Source organism: Pteronotus mesoamericanus, unplaced genomic scaffold (assembly GCF_021234165.1).
Source record: "Pteronotus mesoamericanus isolate MK-2021 breed Mesoamerican mustached bat unplaced genomic scaffold, CSHL_Meso_final scaffold_651, whole genome shotgun sequence".
Taxonomy (NCBI): Eukaryota; Metazoa; Chordata; class Mammalia; order Chiroptera; family Mormoopidae; genus Pteronotus; species Pteronotus mesoamericanus.
In genome coordinates, this window is record NW_026555325.1 from 21,848,650 (window position 1) to 21,868,793 (window position 20,144).

A 20,144-nucleotide genomic window follows, 5' to 3' on the forward strand; every position below is an offset into this window, starting at 1 on the left:
ACTAAGGTTCTGAGAACTGATCAAAGTGGAATTATTTCTTTGATGAAATAGCTTGTACAGTTTCCACTCCCTCCTTCTTAATATATACAAAAAAGAAAATCTTTTTATCTGTAATGAGCTCACAGAGTTAATTCAGGCCTTATTGAACTTTATCCATTACTGTTCTTCTGGGACTCTTTTTAAATTAAGGTGAAATTCACATAACATAAAATTAACCACTTTAAGTTAGACAGTTCAGTGGCATTTAGTACCTTCACAACAGTGTCCTATTGCCACCTCTATCTAGTTTCAAAACATTGTAATTACCCCAAAAGGAAGTCCTTCATCCATTAAGCAATTACTCTCTGTTCCTCCCTATTCCCACCCCATGGCAGGCACCCACCTATTCCAGATATTTTACATAAATGCAATCATATAACATGTGGAAATTATTTCTATAAATCATTATGAAATTACTTTGAGAAATATTTCTCTCTTTAGACTGTTCCTTACTATAAGAAAAGGTTAATGATTAATACAAGGGAGACTAGAGTCAAGAGAGAATTCTAGATGAGATTCTAGGTGAAATAAGGGCAATACCCACTCTGGGCCCTTCTTTTACAGAAGGATGGGTAGCTGATGAAACCCAGAATGATTCATTAAAGGAGGCACTCCCATGAACCCTCGGTTCTATCAATTTCTAATTTAAAATTTTGAAATGCTGTTTGTGGATTTTGGTTCCAACACATTAGTTTGGGTTTAATGAACAATGCCACTTCGAGGAGACTGAGGGCACTGGCTGCGGCCTCCCACACAGCTGCCTCACCGGCAGGGCTGTAAGGCGCTGTTTCTCTCTCTGCCTGCCGCCATGAGACCTCTCCCACTCACCAGGATTCGTCCTCAAAAGTGAACTTCAATTACGTAGCTCTTTTGGTAAGTTTGCCTTTATGGCTAAGCCTTTTTGTTTTGGGGATTTGGACGCTGAGGTTCATCCTCTCCCGGAATTGGAGAATCGTGGATGTTAAAGCCATGAGTTAACTTAAACATGGTCGAGTCTCCCTGAGAAGCCTTGTCCTGGCAGTGCTGATGATAAAGTCCATTGTGCTACCCCTCTCAACATCTGACTGATCATGTGGACAGACAGGAAAAGCAGAAGAACTAGTCCACATCTAGACAACAGCTTTTCCTGTTTAGTTCGCATTAGAACCAATAGTCTTAATGATTATGAATGTTTTCTGAGTTTGGGCAGGTCCTTTCTATAATTTTTTTAAAAATAAAAAAAAATCCTTTGAAAGACTGACATTTCAGCTTTTAAAGAAATAAATCAGTTATTTGGTCAATCTAGTAAATCATTGGCTACGAGAGGGACACTGATCAGTATGAGTTAAGTTCTACTCAACTCTTCTAACGTGAGTGTAAATTATGGAGCACGGCGATTTTCACCAAAAGAATGCCCAGGAAGAACTAAATAACATACTGTATAGAATGAGAATAGTAAGAATAGTGATAATGAAATTAAACTATATTTTATAGTTATTCTTTCATGTAAAGTTCCTTTTTTCTCCATATTTTCTGTGACTTTGCTTGTAGCATGAGCTACTTGAAGCCAAACCGGGATGTAGGAATAAAGGGAACAAAGGAGGATGGAAAAGAAAATACAGCTCCACAGCCACGGGCCATTCACATGTGGGACGCCTTTGTGGGGGCTTGTTCTGATGAGTGAATAGCCTCATTTTTGTGGCTCCAAGATGGGCAGTGCTGAGAACCAATTAAATCCCATTAATAGTTGCTACTCCCTGGCAGGAGTCTGATATGGTCTAACAAAGATCATGAACTGTGGCAGGAAGTCACTCTTCCGATCACAAAGAGAAATATGGTAGAAAGTAGCAAATAATAGTTTTCTTCCACACTTAACACATATGTTTTTAGTATTCTCCAATAAGTAATAATAAAGTTTTAAAATTTTTTACTTATTGGAGAGAGAGAGAGAAAGAAATGCACTTATTTATGCATTCGTTGGTTAATTCTTGTATGTGCCTTGACTGGATATTGAACCTGCAACCTTGGCACATTAGGATGATGCTCCAACGAACTGAGCTACCCACCGGGGCATTATAAAGCTTTTAATATTTAAAATTCACAATGATCTTCTATCTCTGCACTGAAGTAATCTGAAAATATTACAGAATCAATTCTTAATAAATCCACATGAGATGAAGTCAATACTCCACTGACGTATAGTACAAGCTCCAGCTTACAAGCTACCTCCTTACTTTGGGAGGCTTCCTCGATACTTTTCTTTACCTCCCAGGCTTAGTTTGGTGCCCTTCCAATGTCAAAAGTAGCTTTACGACACTCCTTTTGATTTGCTTAAATAATTTTGATTGAGTTGTCATCCATGCCATACCACCACCCTAACACACGCACACAGACACACACACACACACGCACGCACACAGACACACACTCCCTCTCCAAACTCAGGGTTTCTGTCTTGGGTGTAAATTAATGTATTTTTGGCTCAGTAGAAAATTATCTAGCACATATCAGGCAAAGTACTGAAATAAAATGATTTACTTACTGTCCACTACTTAATTTCTCTCTAACTGTAGAAAAATCCATAGGCTTCTTAATAACTTTCTTATAACCAGGAACAAGTTTCAAGTTTACAGGAAGTAGAAAAGGCCATGCATCCTCATGAGTTTCCATTTCAGTAAGGATCATACTAAAGAAAACAATGTTTGAAATCAATATCTATGCTTTAGAATTACTTATTTTATTAAAAATTTAGTTTTCATAATCTTTTAAGAAAGACAATGTAAATTATTTAAAAGAATACATTTTATGATACCACAAACTTTACATTTTCCACGATTATAAATTTTCAGAAAGTCACCTTTATATGGTAGAAGGTTTCTAAACAAATGAGATATCATGAATATATAGTACATAAAAATTGAAATATACCTGCAAAGAGCTAAGTCCTTGGAGTCATCTCTTTTAGGTTTCTTAACAGAAGCAAAACTCTCTTGTTTTGACAAGTTAATGGAAGTGTTTTCCTCCATTTTTCTTTTTTTCAGGTCTTTGCTTCCTCTTTTTAGTGAACTACTGGTGGATGCAGAGTCTTCATCTTCAGTATCCCCTGTTAAAGTTACTTTCTTTCCTTTCTTTGAATCATTAGGTTTTTTTCCTTTGACATGAAGTTTTTTGAATTTTAGAGTTTGACCACTTGCCTTTAATTTAAAAAAAAAAAAAAGTAAATGAAGTACAACAAAAGATGTTGGAAGTTAGTAATTTAATTATTTTTCAAAAGAGATCTATGAATTTGTTCTTTCATAATATAAGGCTAAAACCTAATAAACCATGTAAAATTTATCTTAAGAAATCTTAAAACTTGAAGATGCTAATTTCGTGGCAATCCATCTTTACTATAGAGCTTATCAGCAGTATTCTTTTACGTCACTAACCGAATGAGATTAAATATATAGAAGGACTATCTTTCAGAGAACAATATAATTAAGAACAAAAGGGAAGGAGGGAGGGGTAGGCAGGGGAAAAGGAAGAGAAAGGGCAAGTCAAGGAATGTGTAGCAAAGACTCCTGGACAAAACCAAAGTGGGGAAGGATTGAGGGAGGGAGGGAGTGAGGGGAGGAGGCAGGGGAAAGTGGTGGGGGGAAGGCAGAGACAAATGTATCTGGAAAAATAAATAAATTAATTTAAAAAGATAAATAAGTTTTAACAAGAAAGTTGAAGAGGTAATTAAAAAGCTAGGCCAAAATATAAAAAATAGCTCATGAAGCATCACATAGAGAAAAAGTCCCTTGTAAGATCAAATCTATAAGAAATTGATTTTCTTTTCTGGATAGGAAAAGAAAAAAAAATTGATATAAGAAGAGAATTCCACAAACTTGTGGTTCCTAGGTATGAAAAAAAAAGTGGTGAAGGCTGAGAAAGAAAAAAACAGAACGAAAAAATGTCTGTTTTGAGGAAAACAATAAAGAAATAGTGTAAAAGATTATATATATATGGAAACAAAGCATATAAAGTCCAGCTATATATACTGTCAGTAATTAGCTATGGAACTTTGTACAAAAATATGTATGAGGCCTTATTTTTTGCATCTATAAAATAAGCAACACAATTGGTAAGGTCATTCAAGTTCTCAATTTAAATGAAAAAACATCTCAATGTGGCCTTATGCAGTGTAACCATAATTGGTATATAATGAACCTCCCCTCTCCCAATTTAGAAGTAGGGAAATAAGACTGAATTTTGAGTTGAATATTATAATAAATATAATAGATTATAGAAGAGTGATGTGCAAAGTCACTGCTAATATATGGTCTTTGTTTTGATTTTCCAGAATAGTGCTAACCCTCTTTTTAAAAATTATTTCCTCTGTTATCCAAACTGTTAAGAAATCTTAGACTACAGAGTCAATATTTAATTTAGCCATAATTTAAAGTTGGCTGTATTCTTCAAATAAATTTGGCTGGAATCATTTCTTTGGTATATTTCATATCAATTCCTTTGAGGATCTCATGATCTCTTCTAGTATACATTTTTTAAAACTGCTCTTCATCAAGCAATTAAAAATATTTGGTTCTAGGGAATACTTTGTAAAGTATGTGGTTGTCTTACCAATGTGCTATACACCTGAAACTAATACAAAATAGTGCTGAATGCAAATAAATAAAAAATAAAATTATAAAACATGTGATTCTCTATTGCCAGGCTAAAAGTATAGTTGAAATATTTTAATTGACTAAAATAATAAAGCAAACCATAAATCTAACACCTTCCCCATACTATATCAAAGAATCATTACCCTTTGCCACTAACTGAAATAATTAAAATATTTCTCCTTTCCAAATTATTAATTTTTATGCACTAAAATTTTATTATTTTGAGCTTTTGTATAACACTGGGCTTTTAGCACTCTGAAAGTATAAAAAAGAATGCTTAATATGAGAAAAGTACATTTAATGAAGATTAAGTTAGAGAATAAAAATTGTGTTAATTAAAAAAAAAACAAAATTTTGTGAATTATGGGCCAACACTTCTAGTTCCTATCTGAACTAAAGTATTACTTGGGGTCATTATTCTAACAAATTAATACAGTAAGAAAACATGAAATTTAAACTACAAAACCAAAACACTTTTTTGATGTTTTAAAAAGACAAAGAAGTCTCTGTGTATTTTTTTAAATAAATGACATTTATCACCTTACCTCAAAAGACCATGCATGTACATATACTTTCAAAAGTAAGTTCTGATAGTATTACTCTGCTACCTGATTACTTTGATCTTGGACAGAGCTGCCCCTTGCCACCTTTTCTCTCTACCTTGTTAACAGCCCAAATCCAAAAAGGAACTTCGTATGCTTTAAGCAGAACCTATCGAATTACACATACAAAAGCACATTTCTATTATGTTTCTATATTTATATATCAGAAGTTGTGAATTGGTGGCTCACAGGCTTATATAAATAGCCCACAGCCCGTGTGCTTGTTGCTTGGCTCATATAATGCTTGTAGAAATTCTGAATTTGTTTCCAACATTTAACATTGAGAGGAAGTGAGTAAAAATCCCTAACCCTGAAGTACTGGTAGGTCCCAGAACACTGGCCCACCTGTCTCTATGACAACTGGCTGGCGTTGAGTGATGACTGCCATTTAAATGGGGGCATGACTTTCCCGGCTGCCACAGTTCCAACTCTTTTGTGTTATTTGCTTGGCTTTAGGAGGCAAGGCAGTTTGAAACCTGTATGTGTGTGTCTATGAGTGTATATAAATATGTATATGTACATGCACATCTATTTGATTATGTGGTTCCACGATAAAGTGTCCATATATATGTTGGCATGCACACAAATACACAGAGTAAAAATAACCACAGTGATGTACACAGAAATAGCCACTTGAGAGTATAGTATAAATATTTGTAAATAACAATAATTACTGGAAAGATTTTAAAACCTTGATTTTTTAAAATCCTTATATCAAAATCAAACATCTACGATATTGTTATGTTGCTGTAAAAAACATAACATCTAATTCATTACATTTAAAAAACAAAAAAAGCTGCGGCTTAGGAAGCTGCATTTACACAGAAAGGCTTGGATGAGATCAGAGAACCGATGTCTCCTAATCTACTGCTTCAATGATAGGTAGCTAAAATTCTAATTTAAGCAACTTTATTAAAAACAAAATCTCCTACAGCCTATCAGATATCTCCAACACTTAACATGCCTATCAGATAACTCCAACAATTAATATGCTGACTTGTTAATAATTCATAATGTATTAGCGAAACTGTCTATAACTTCATAGTATGAAACTAAAAGACAGTTTATGTACAACCAGTGAAGGCAATTATCTTATAGTTATCTACATATACATTTATCTATATATAACAAAATGATCAAGAAGTGAGAAATAAAAAAGCCATTATTAGTGAAAATGATGCCCTGTGGGAACTTCTGCTATTTTATAAAATATAGTCTGTATAAATATGTCACAGAGTTTTAACCATTTCACACACATGACCATATTTGATCCTCACAAATTTCCGTAAAGGAGATGCTGTCCCATTTTACAGATAATAACCCTGAAGCTAAGAAAGCACTCTAATGCTGATAGATTAGGGAGGTGAGAAAATCAGCAAAACAGACTGAAAAGGAGCAAAGTCAAGAAGAAAACCTGGTGAGTGTGGTCTCCCAGAAGCCAAGTGAAACCAGGTTTCAAGAAGGCAGGAGTGCTCCCCTCTATCAACTGTAACTGAGAGGTTTGATGAGGCCTAAGCGCTGATCACTGGACTGAGTAATGGGGATGTTATTTGTGCCCATAGTAACAACAATTCTGGAGAAGCTGTGGTAGCGAAAATCTGACTGGGGTTCAAGATTGAACTGAAGGAGAGAAATTGAAGAGAACCAGGACAGCAAACTTTCTAGGACTTTTACTGTAAAGGGAAGGAGAGAAATGGAGGAAGTGGAGCAAGGAAAAGGTGAGGCCAGAAAAAAGGTTTTTTTTTAGTTTTCTTAAGGTAGGAGAAGTAATAGCATGCTAGTAAGCAGATGACAAGAACCCAGAGCAGAAAGAGAAACTGATGCAGGAGAAGAGAGAACTGCTGGAGCCATACTCCTGAGGAAGTGAGAGGGGATGGGATCTGAGGCACACACTGGGGAACTGGCTTATTTAGGGGCACTGGCAGCTCATGGCAACATCAGAGAAGGTAGAGTGTGTAAGCCCAGGTACAGGAAGGATGGTGGGTGTGGTGGCGGATCCTTGTGATATTTTCTTCTAATGGCTTCTATTTTCAAGTGAAATTGGAGTAAGGTCATCATATGAGAATGAGAATGGAGAAAGAACTGGTAGTAAATCGTCATGCACCATTAAAGGCCCTCTTCATGCCTTCAATTTAAAGGGCTAGTTTTTTTGTTCCCAGCCATATTCAGATTTAAAGGTATGGGTGCTGGCGAAGTCCGAGTGTTGGAGTGGCCAGAATGCTGCTTTTACTAAGTGAGAGGGTGAAAGGCACAGGAGCCACGGATGGATGTAACGGTTATGACAATGGGATACTGACACGTTATAAGCTAGGTCAGGAGGAAACCGAGGACATGAAGTGGGAAAGGGACAGTGAAAAGGTCTTAAGATAAATGACTTGAAGGTCCTGGTGAAATCAAAGAATTGTTGGAGTGTTAAGAGAGAGTAGATAGGAAAGATGGCAGCGGACAGATGGATGTTTGAAACCGAGTTTATGAAAAGGAAGTAATTCCTGGTAATGATTTGGTCAAGAGATTAAACAAGAAACAGTGACTGAGGTAGGGAACACCTAGCAGAGTCTGGCCCTCCATACATGCTGACCCTTTCATATTTGTTACTCTTTATAACTCTAAAATCCACCTTTTCCTTTTTTGTCATATTGCTTCTATTTAGTCAATTGGTATGAGAATTCAAAGACTGGAGAGTGACTTAAAACGTATATGACCTAGCAATTCTACTCCTAAGTACATACCCGAAAGAAGTTAAAACATATATTCATATATAAACTTGTGTAAGAATGTTCATAAGACTATTATTAATATCAGCCAAACTATGGAAAAACCCAAATGTCTATCAACTGATGAATAGATGAACAAAATGTTGTATATCCATACAATGGAATATCATTTGACTATTTATAAAAAGGAAACACTGATACATAGTAGAACATGGGTGAACTTTGTGCTAACTGAAAGACACAAATATGGGCAGACAAAAAAAGCACACATTATATGATTCAATTTATAATGTAATGACCAGAACAGGCAAATCCATAAAGTCAGAAAGTAGATAAGTGGTAGCCAAAATCTGATAGGAGAAGAGGAATAGGAAGTGATTGCTAATGGGTTCAAGGGTGCTTTTGTGAGGTCATTAAAATGTTCTGGAATTAAACAGAGGTGATGGTCATACAACTTTGTGAATATAGTTAAAATGATACACTGAACTGCACATTTTAGAAATGTGAATTTTATGGTATATGAATTATATCTTAAAATATTCTCGTAAAACATCTGTAATTAACATAAACAAACTCCTAGATACCTACAACATACTGGTGATTACCAGAGGGAAAGGGGAATGGGGGGAGGGAGAAATGGGTCCAAGGAGTCTAATATATGGTGACAGGAGGAAGCAGGACTTTTGGTGGTGACCATGCTACAGTGCATATAGAGATGGAATTATATACCTGAAACTTATATAATGCTAGTAACCAATGTTACCTCAATTTAAAAAGGTGAGCTTTAGATCAGTCTTACCTTAGCAATGCAAGCTGGACAAAACCAGTCCCCATCTGGTATAGTTGTAATCTTGGGTCTATGGCAGTAGGTATGACAGCCTTTGTCACAGCCGTCACAAAGGAGGAGCAGTTCTTCATTATCTCCCTTTCGACAGATCTGGCAGTACTATAATACATGAAAAATCACTTAAAGTTAATATTCTGCTATGAAAAATATTTATCGGGATATTAAACAAACCATAATTCCTAGTTTATATTAGTAACGAACATTCCGCTTACTAACAAATATACAGTAGCCATACACATCTATGTATCTCTCGTTACACAGATATGGACCACATGACGGGGTGAGCAGTTCAATTGGGGTAAATGCACATTTCGGGTACACTGCAAAGAACAAAGCTAGAGGTCGAGTGCCTGCACACACTTCAGAAGCATGTACACATTAACATATGAAGTAATTAACATGACATTAGAGCACATAAAGCAATGAGTAGCTTTAATACATGGTGTTTTCATTTTTTAATATTTCATCTTTTGCTTATCTTAGCATCCTCATGACATCCTGAGAAAGAAATGAGTAAGAGTTAATTTTTATGATCAAAAGTAGGATTAGCATTAGTATCAGAATTACAGATAGTAACAAAAATATGCCCCCATATTTTGACTACATTATCCATTTGCTTTTTGAAGTTGATTAAAAAATTGTGTTCAAACTAGGATCAAACATATGTCATAAGCGTTGAAAATGAATCCTACAAAATGTTTTCTAAGGTAAAAAAATGATAAAATAAATTAAATTAAAGAATTTAAGGAGTCACAATTTATTTTCTAGTGCTAAAAATAAAATTATTTCTTCTCTGCTAACAAGTTTCTAATACCATTAAGAACTTCGAAATCTATAAAAAGATTTTTTCCTATGTGTACACATTCTGAATAACAAGTTTCACAAAGGAAAAGAAGTAAAGTTAGGCAAGTAAAAACTTTCAAATGGCATTAAAAAATGGTATGTACTAACATTATATTTTGACATTTAGTTTATATTCCCAGTCATAGTGGAAAATATCCTGCAATCAACATATTCAAAATGAAAATATTTAAAGTGTAAATCATTTATACTAATTTATAGTTATGTATTTATGTACTCTTAAAAACAAAGTAGCTTAACTGTCCTAACTTCAGTTTTTATTTTTAATATAATTAATCAATTTGGGAAAGACTAAAATCGTCATACAATATAACTCTCTCTATACATATATATCAATGGTAGCTTAAGAATCTTATCAAGACGGCAGCCATGCACTATTCAATAATAACAAATTTCTATCAAATATATGTAATAAATATATGGTGACTTCTGGGTCACCATATATTTATTGGGTCACTTCTGAGCCTTTTGGCTAAGATCAAGTATAATACTAAAGTTGGTATGTGTACTAAGAGCAACAGCAGCAGAATATAATTTTATGACCTTATCTAATACTACATCGTTAAACACCTAAAGAGGGTGTTATCTTTGCAAATTTAAGTTACTTTTTTAGAACTTTTACTGTAAAAATATTCACTGAGAAGTAACATTTGGAAGGTTATATTTAAATCCCTATAAGAATAAAATTTAAAAATCAGATTAATGAACATTAAGTAAATCCTCACTATTTTCTATGATAACTAAAATACTATAAAGTCTATCTTAGATCTCCCATTTATGATTTAAAATAATTTTTTTCTGACACTTACTAAGAAAGGGCAAAAGATATTGAGTTCTTAACACTCGAAAAATCACAGTAATGGTTCAATACATTACAACAATTGTATTAATATTTTCTTTTAACTCCTTTCCTCCTAGAGGAAAATATAGTAGATGTTACCTATTGTTACATTAGAGTAACAATAATTAGAGTAACATTAACAATAATATAAAGCATATCTGGAGACAAATTGTAACAGTCTCTTCTGTCCTGGTAAGCTTTGTCTCTGACAAAGAAGGTATTCTAAAGATATTGAGCATTTTAACATTTTGTTATAACTTATTATGAAGATTATTACTGGTACTGTTACATTTCCAATTAAAGGTTACAAAGTGCTCATTAATCTTTGAATATGAGACTCTGCCTTCATTTTAAGGTAGTTTCATAGCAAATCATGTATTTTTAAGCATTAAAAAAAGAAATGAAGATTAGAGATGGGGTTAAATAATGCTAAATGTATGTTAATAACATGGCAAAGGTTTATGAATGTGCAAAAACTGAAGTAAACCTTTAGATAGCAGACAGTAAGTACACTAATATAAAGGCAGATTTTAGTACAAGTTTTGGGTTCCTGTGTATAGGTTATAACAAAACTAACCACATCACGATGACTGTTTGGAGTAGGTTAGAAAAATAACTATGAATTTCATTTTCATGTAGGATTTCAATTGTTTTAATTCATTATAGCCTAGATTTCACCAAATACATTTGAGTGGGCAACTTGAAAACTCGTTTTAATACTAATTTTTAGAAGAAAAATTTAAGGTAAATTATAATCCGGGTTGGGAAAAACCTAAATTTGAGGATATTGTAAAAACTGCAGATTCATTATTCCATAGACATTTTAGGAAGAAGTGGGAACCACAGAAGAAACCAAATTTATTTGTATAGAATGAATAAAGCCTTGAGAAGTCAAAGCATAAAAGTAAAAACTTAAAAACAATGCTAAATTACTTAAGGATCATTTATTTCTTTTCTTTGTGGAATGATTATTTTAAGTAAATCCTTAGTCATTCATGAACTCAAATATTTGGACTCAAAAGCAAATGTTAAAGTAATTAGTAAAAGTCTATATAAAATTGGTATTTCTATAAATGATATATAAGAGGCAAGAGGGACATGTACATGATTTAAAATAGATATCTCCCTGGAAAATACATGAAATACAGCTTTTATTTTGAACACACAGCATTTGGTGCTTGGTACAAAGTAGAAGCTGCGATATGATAATAACTAATTAGGCTTGAACAAATACCGTGAAAAAACAGTTTTAGTTGGAGAAAAGAATAAAGATCTACTCTTCATGTCATCTACGTCAGGGGCCAAATACATTATATCAGTGTATTTGGAAGAGCTCTCTGCCTATTTTGTATTTACTTATCTAAGCATTTCTTATGATTAAAAAACTCAAAACTGATAGAACTATAAAGACATATTAGGAATGCAGTAAATATATGTAGCAGGTAGTGTTACCAACTGCAATGTTTACAAGAGTGAAAGAGCCCTCAAATATTTTAGATTAACAACTGTTATGTTGACAGAATGTAGAAGACAACTTTAGCCAGAGTTATAAACAATATTCAAAGGAGGGAGAATCAACATTTAAACATAATAATAGATAACACATTTGGTAGGTTCCTTCTGCAAGCTCAAAATAAGGAAGAAAGTATCAAACTATACAGGATAAGAATAAGCAAACTCTCAAGTACAGCATACATTATTTTGACAATATCTAATGTATAATTAAGAAAGATCTGAAGGTTGGAAAAAACAGGACAAAGTAAATTAGTTATAGTATTTCTTAAATGAAAACACTTACAACTTTCATAATTGATTTTTCCCATGCTATTGATTTCTGTAACTGCTGAATGCACAGAGCTACCTGTGCAGCACTGCGAGCTTCTGACAATGCCCTTCTCCATACCCTGAGCCCTGGAGCAATATCCTCTTCCATTCTGCATTGAAATATAGAAAAATTAAGTAGGTCATGTCCACATTTATGGTCACTGAATGAGAAACAATCATCACACTGAAAGCCAAGCAATGACAAAAACATGGAACAGCCAATAAGTATAAGGTTTAAGCAACTAAATTTGATGTAGTGCACAGACTGTGGCTACGTGCCTCAAAGCTTAGTCACAACCAGGTAAAGGTAAGATCACTTTGCAGGATTATCAACGCACATAACAAAAATAATGTTTTTACAAAGCACCATGCAAATAGCATGATCCATATGGATCAAATAGCATGATCCATATGGATCACAGACATACAAGAAGATACATAGATAACAGGCAATAGAAAATAGGCTCCAATTAGCAAAGAAGCACAATAATTTTTCAAGTTAATCTCAATAACCTACCCGTCACCATCACCACTAATGGATGGTGCAGGAGCAGGGACAGTAACTGTGCCCACATTATCCACTTTGATCTGAATGGTGGTACTTAAGGGGCTCTTCAGATACCTTCTTTCAATGTTCCGCTCCAAATCAGCCAGCCTGGTTACAGCTATATCTAGGGGGTTGTCACTCTTCCGTTCCAGTGCATGCGCACTGCTTTCTTCTTCGCCAGTAAATTCTCCATCATGCTCCTTGCACAACTTAGAGAATGACTTATGTTCAAAATATACCAAGTCCTCCCTTTCTGATGCAGGCTCTGGGCACATCCAACCCTACATATCAAGAGAATAATGTTATTATGGTTTTCTCTTAAAGTGCCTGGTGGGTGAGTTACCTTTACTAAAGGTACACCAGCAGACAGCAGCAGATCTCAAGGATCTTTACTAAAGATTTTACCTTGTGTTTCCTAATGGTGGTAAGTAGGAACAAGAACAGAAAATTAAAATAAGCAGTTGTGAGAAAAATAAAAAAAACTTTAGATATATAAAAGGTATAATGAAAATCAGCCAATGCTTGTTAATTTCACGGGACCACATAAATGGAAACCTCTGGATAATCTCTGAACTTCGCTCTTCCTTTCCACTTTCATTCCTTCCACCACTCTTTTGCACAGGACCTTGTACTCACCATTTTTCCTTTGGCTCCAGGAGGAGCTTTGCATGAGCTGTTACATTTGTCTGTACAGCTTTTTCCTGTTCCTCTTCACCTAGTTAACTTCACTCATCCTGCAGCTCTCAAGGTAATATTTACATCCGTAGGGAATCCTTTCCTGACCCCCATTAGGGGTAAATCTCCTAATACACACTTCTGATAGGACCATATAATACTCACTGGTCTTGCAACAGTCACAGTTTTACACTACTATGATTATTTAACATCTTTCTACCTCTAAACTCCATGAGCGTAGGGATCATGTCTGCTTTTACTCATTTTATTTGCAACTCAGTGAAGGCAAACAGTATACACACACACCTGTGCACAAGGAGTGGGACCCCCAAAAATCGCAATTCTCTTCTAGAGGGCAGGCCCCTTGCAGTATAGGTTTCCCCTACTATGTGAGTGTTCTAGGAACCCATCTGTATCAGTGCACCAACTGGCATTGAGTGAGAGGCTGCATTTGGCTTCAGTGAATTTTCTTTGAAGACTCAACACATTTGTCTTTCACGATGGGTGATTTATGAGCACACCTGCCCACACCACGCTGAGTGTTAAGCAGTTTTTGACCAAAACTGGCATGACCCCCCAACTCGTGCCCCACCCTCCCTGTTCACCCAATCTCGCCCCAGGTGACTGTTTTTTTGTTTCCTCAGATCAAAAATAGTCCTCAAAGGGAAACATTTTGCCCATGTGGAAGAGATGAAACAAAAAACAGCAGAAGAACTAAAAGGCATCTAAAGCGACAGGTTCAAAAACTGTTTTAAGCAGTGAAAGAAAGCTCTCAATAGGTATATTGCATCAAATGGAGAGTACTTTGAAGGTGACTGAAGTTTAAACATGTAATAATAAATATATAATTTTATATATTTCTCGGGTTTTGGGAGTATTATAGATATATAAACACACATACACATATATATAAAATAAATAATATTATTGTATAATTCAGCTTGCTTATACTGATCCTCTAGCTCAAAATCCTTCAAATCCTCTACTGTTTAACAAAATCCAAATTTTCACTATGACATGCAAATACCTTGATCTACCTTTTTCTCCCATGATCCCATTCATGCATCCTATACTTCAGTTAAGTTCCATGTCTTGTCACTCCAGAGACATGTCCTGAGTTTCTTTTTTCAGAGAAAGAATGCTTTATTCATTTTTAAATATATTTTACTGATGATGCTATAGTTATTCCAATTTTTTGCCCTTTGTCCCCTCCACCCGGTACCCTGTTCCCTCCAGCCATTCCCCCCTTAGTTCATGTCTATGGGTCATGCATGTAAGTTCTTGGGTTTCTCCATTTCCTATGCTGTTCTTAACAACCCCCCATCTATTCTGTACCTACCAATTTGTACTTCTTAATACCTGTACTTTTTCCCTGTTCTCCTCTTCCCCTTCCCAACTGATCCGCCCCCCCACAAAATGATCTCCATATCTATGATTCTGTTTCTGTTCTGTTTGTTTGCTTAGTTTGTTTTTATTAGATTTAATTGTTGATAGTTGTGAATTTACTGAGATTTTAATATTCACAGTTTTGATCTTCTTTTTCTTAGGTAAGTCCCTTTAACATTTCATGTAATAATGGCTTGGTGATGGTGAACTCCTTTAACTACTTTATCTGGGAAGCACTTTATCTGTCCTTCCATTCTAAATGATAGCTTTGCTGGATAGAGTAATCTAGGTTGTAGGTTCTTGCTTTTCATCGCTTTGAATACTTCTTCCCTGTACCTTCTAACTTGCAAAGTTTCTTTTGAGAAATCAGCTGACAGCCACTCCTGCAGGAACTCCTTTGTACGTACCTCTCTGCTTTTAAGATTCTCTCTTTATCTTTAACCTTTGACATTTTTATTATGATATATCTTAGTGTGGTCCTCTTTGGGTCTGTCTTGTTTGGGACTCTGTGTGCTTCCTGGACTTGCATGTCTATTTCCTTCACCAAATTAGGGAAGTTGTCTTTCATTATTTTTTCAAGTAAGTTTTCAATCTCTTGTTATTTCTTTTCTCCTTCCGGCACCCTATGATTAAAATATTAGTAAGTTTGAAATTGTCCCAGAGGCTTCTTAGCCTATTCTTGCTTTTTTGGATTCTTTTTTCTTTTTGCTGCTCTGATTGAATGTTTTTTTCTTCCTTATGTTTCAAATCATTGATTTGATTCTCGACTTCATCCACTCCGTTGTTGGTTTTGTGTAAATTTTACTTTATTTTACTTAGTGTAACCTTCTTTTCTGCCTGGGTCTGTTTTATGCTGTTGAAGTACCCACTAAGTTTCTTCAGCATCTTAATAACCAGTGTTTTGAACTCTGCATCTGATAGATTGCTTATCTCCATTCTGTTTAGTTCTTTTTCTGGAGTTTTGATATATTCTATCATTTGGGGCCTGTTTCTTTGTCTCCTCATTTTGGCAGCCTCCCTGTGTTTGTTTCTATGTATTAGATGGAGCTGCTTTGACTCCCCTGTCTTAGTAGTGTGACCTATTGTAGAAAAGTGCACCGGTAAGCTGGATGGAGTAGAGCCTTAGATAATTGCCAGGATAGGGCAACTTTGTGTGAACCAGGTTGATGGAGTTTCCGATATGGTGTTGCCACTCTGTGGCTTTGTGTTAGGGAGAAATCAGAAAAGGGACAATGGCTGCTGCCTGGTCTCTGGAGTTTTTTCCAGAAGGAAGATGTGCCCTGACACTTACCCTGATGCCAGTTACTTCATTTTCTCCCCATGTGCCACTGGTGTCCTTCCAGGTGCTGTCCTGGTCCTGGAGCCCAAAGGGAGCGAGTCTACACAAGTCCTAAGGCCGTTGTGGGCTCTTAAAAAGGAGACATCTGAGAATCCCACAGTTTCTTCTGCCGCCCCAACCCCAGAAGTTATGGGGACTTATCTTCCTGGCAATGGAACCATAGGCTGGGTGGTCTGGCGTGTTGCTGGGATCCCTCATTCCTGAGGGATCCCTCCTGATTTTTATCTGCCACTTGTGGGTGTGGGAACCACCTATTCCATACCTCTGCCCCTACTACCTGTCTGGATGAATGTGACTTCTTTAATTCCTTGGTTGTCAGATTTCCATACAGCTCGATATTCCGATGATTCTGGGTGATGGTCTTTTGTAGTTTAGTTCCAATTTTTGCTGTGGTTGTGTGACAAGCCAAGCCATCTTTACTTGCAGCTCCATTTTGATCAGAAGTCTCATGTCCTGAGCTTCTTGATCCTGGTACTCTGCTCATGCTATTCACGTTCTTTAGTATGGCATTCCCTGATCTCCGACTTTCAAAAGCTTACTCATCTTCTCAAGTTTCATCTCTGCTTCTACCTGAAAGCTCCCTGATCTCTCCCATATTTCCATCAGAAATTGTGTATTCTTTTTCTAAATTTATTTATGATTCTACTTCTCTGTAGACATGTATACATGTCTCCTATCCCTATTACATACCCAGCTTTCTGAGGGTAGAAACCATTATTTTTAAAAAAAATTTTGTGGTGTCCATTCTCTGATGTGGAATAGGTACTTACAAAATGCATATTAAAGGAAAATCAGAATGAACATCATCCTTTTTATTAAAAACTTTAAGAGATAATTATTTTATCTTTATTAGGCTCAATTTCACCTCTTCAGCTCATTGGAACATTCAGAAAGTAAGAATGGAATTATGAATAGTACACATAAGTACATTAGGTACTCGTATGTCGAATGAACCTCTTTCCCATATTTTGAAATATTAAATATCTAAATCAAGGGAAGGAATACAATAAGCACAGTATATCTTGATTTCTACAAGGTAAAAAGATAAAAAAAAATGTGAGACTAGATTACAACTAGAGAAGTCTAGGTGGTTAAAAGCTGTATCTGAAGAACGGTGATTGATAAAGCTTGTCACCTCAGAAAAGGTCACTGACAATATCCAAAGGCTCTATATTTGGCCAAAACAATATGAATAACTTGTTTGATTGCTATTAAATCTGTAGGAGACTTAAAGTTAGAAAGGAAATTTAATATCCTGTGACAGGATTAAGATTAAAATAGTTTCATGTGCTGAAAAAGGTACTGAAACGAGATTAGTAAAGAGAATAATGATAAATATAAGTTTTAGCTTTGAAGTTTAAACAACTAATCACAGAACTCACGTAAAAGCACTATAAAAGGGGCCCAGGGATTTTTTTTTTAAAAGTACATACTCATGAAGCAATAGTATGATGTGGATGCTAAAAAGGTAGAAATTTCAAATAGCATTGACAGAAGTGTAGTGCTGAATTAAGGAAAGTAAAAGTCCCACGAACACCTTCAGACTTCTTTATGTACACTTACGGGTATAACATTTTAAGAAGTATTGACACTGGTTTTTATTCAGAAGAGAATCATGGTCCTGGAAACCATTTCACAGGACTTAGGGTTGAAAGAATTAATTAGCCAATAAAAGAGAAAACTTAAAAAGAGTCACAGGATCTGTCTTTTGAGGAGCTAGAAGAGTAATTAGACTTTTTGTATACTCTTCAGCAATAAAACTAGGACTAGAGACTTGCAGATGTTCCTACAATATAAAAAAATTCCAAATCATCAGCAACTTTTTTCCCCTAAAAGTAAAAACGAATGTTCTATCTGCTTAATGTGTCTTCACAATGGTTAGTTCTCAGGCTAAACATTTAACTCTATTTTCTTTCTTTAACTTATTTTTTAAGAGAATTTTATGTTTGTTTATTTGAGGCAAACTGACAAAATATGCTGCGAAGCAAAGTCTCAACAGATTGAGAAAATGCCCCAGAAAATGGCAGTTTTGTAGCTTACTGTATATATTAGATTCAAAGAAGGAGATGCAAGGAGAATTACAGAAAAATCCACTGGTGGTAGATTAATGGGAGGAAGAAAGCACAGTGGAGAAATCTCTAGGATTAGATAAAAGGCAAAATGGAAAACTTACACTTCTTTTACACTGGTGGGTACAGATAAGAAAAATTCATTAATTTTTTTAAATTTATTGATTTTGCAGAGAGAGGAAGGGGTGGTGGGGGGGAGAGAGGGAGAGAAGGGGGGGGAGAGAGAGAGAGAGAGAGAGAGAGAGAGAGATTGATTTGTTCCACTTATTTATACATTCATTGTACGTGACCTAACCTGGGACTGAACCCACAACCTTGGCATATCTGGATGATACTCTAACTGAGTGGGCTACCCAGTCAGGGTCTTCATTTAATCTTTGTAAGTGTTAAAATATTGTTTTGTGGTTATTTTCATCAATTGTGTTTTCAGACTCTTCAAGGCTAATATGATTCATTTCTTAGAATAATACAGAATATTTCAGCAATGCATTATTAACAGGCTGTTAAACACATCCCACTTAAACAAATTCCACTTATCTTAGCTACAGAGAGCACAACCCAAAAACATCTAAGCAGCCAGTAATGTGATAAGGTCAATGCACTAAAAACTGAGCTTGTCTCCAGAAAAATGCTCAGGCCCAAGAAACTTGATGGTGCGCTTCCCCAACCAATAGCCAGCTAGAACTGGAAAACTGGACAGGGGATGCTGCAGCAAAATAGGTTTGGAAGAACCAATAAAATTAAACTAGCACACAGCAACAACTAAATCAGGAGAGAGGACAGAGACAGACTATAGCAAGCAGATGAAGTAGTTTAAAAAGCATTTAATGTAAGGGCAGAACCTCTTTGCATTTCCTGAGGGAATCATTTTCTATTGATTGGTCTTCATACTGATGATCCTGTGCCTCCACAATAATTTAAATCAAACTCATTATTCTCAATTTAAGAAGGCACTGTAATGCATAACATAAGCTATCCAACAAACATGCTAAAAAATTATGGCACTAAATGGAATAATTTTTATTTCTCCAGAAAATTAACTTGTGTGGAAGAGTTCATTTGTTGAAAATGCCAGACAAATGAGGCATTTTTATATTGTATTATAGTACCAGAAGGAAAATCTAGTTTGCTAGCAAAATAGTTTCAGCAAATGACACAATTTTGCTTCCCAAAGTTGGTAATTACATTTGTGGCAAGAAAGGAGTATTTAATGCTCTGGAAAATGACTTTTTTTTTTTTTTTTGGAGATGCTCAAAAGGTTCCAAATGCCAGCATTAAAGTAATTATGAAGCAAAAATTTAATCATAGGATAGAATAGTATCATGACATATGTTTTTCATTCTGAATAAGTATATCGCATGTTTATTTAATATATTTATTTGAAACTATATCAAATCATAGTACATGGTGACTACATTTTCTAAACCTTTTCTGGTGCCTGTCACACCCTTATTCATCATCATCCATTTATTCTCAGACAGCACCGCATTATTCACTGGGAAGAAAGACCTTTCCACTTCTCTTTACAAAACTAAAAATTCTTGCACAAAATTAAAGTTTCCTTTTGCCCATCCATTGGAAGCCAGTTCGATCATTGTTTTGTGACCTGGTAATGTTCATTAGATAAATTTATTAAAACTTTACATGTATATGTAGGGTGTGTATTTATGGCAATATAACATATATGAGAATATATCTATATGTTCCAATTTTAAATTACAGAGAGTGAAAGTGTGCCATATACCATAGTTTCTATACAAGGGGGTTCCTGATCC

General features: G+C 35.2%; 1 protein-coding gene across 1 annotated transcript in view; it reads right to left on the reverse strand.

Moving 5' to 3' along the window:
• BAZ2B (bromodomain adjacent to zinc finger domain 2B) overlaps positions 1-20,144 on the reverse strand; it is a 359,528-nt gene that overhangs the window by 2,002 nt on the left and 337,382 nt on the right. Inside the window, exons 36-40 of the mRNA XM_054562718.1 lie at positions 12,871-13,181; positions 12,328-12,463; positions 8,780-8,926; positions 2,947-3,212; positions 2,561-2,704 (exon numbers count right to left, since the gene is read on the reverse strand). Of these exons, the coding sequence (XP_054418693.1) occupies positions 2,561-2,704; positions 2,947-3,212; positions 8,780-8,926; positions 12,328-12,463; positions 12,871-13,181 (1,004 nt within the window). The remainder of the gene's footprint in view (positions 1-2,560; positions 2,705-2,946; positions 3,213-8,779; positions 8,927-12,327; positions 12,464-12,870; positions 13,182-20,144) is intronic.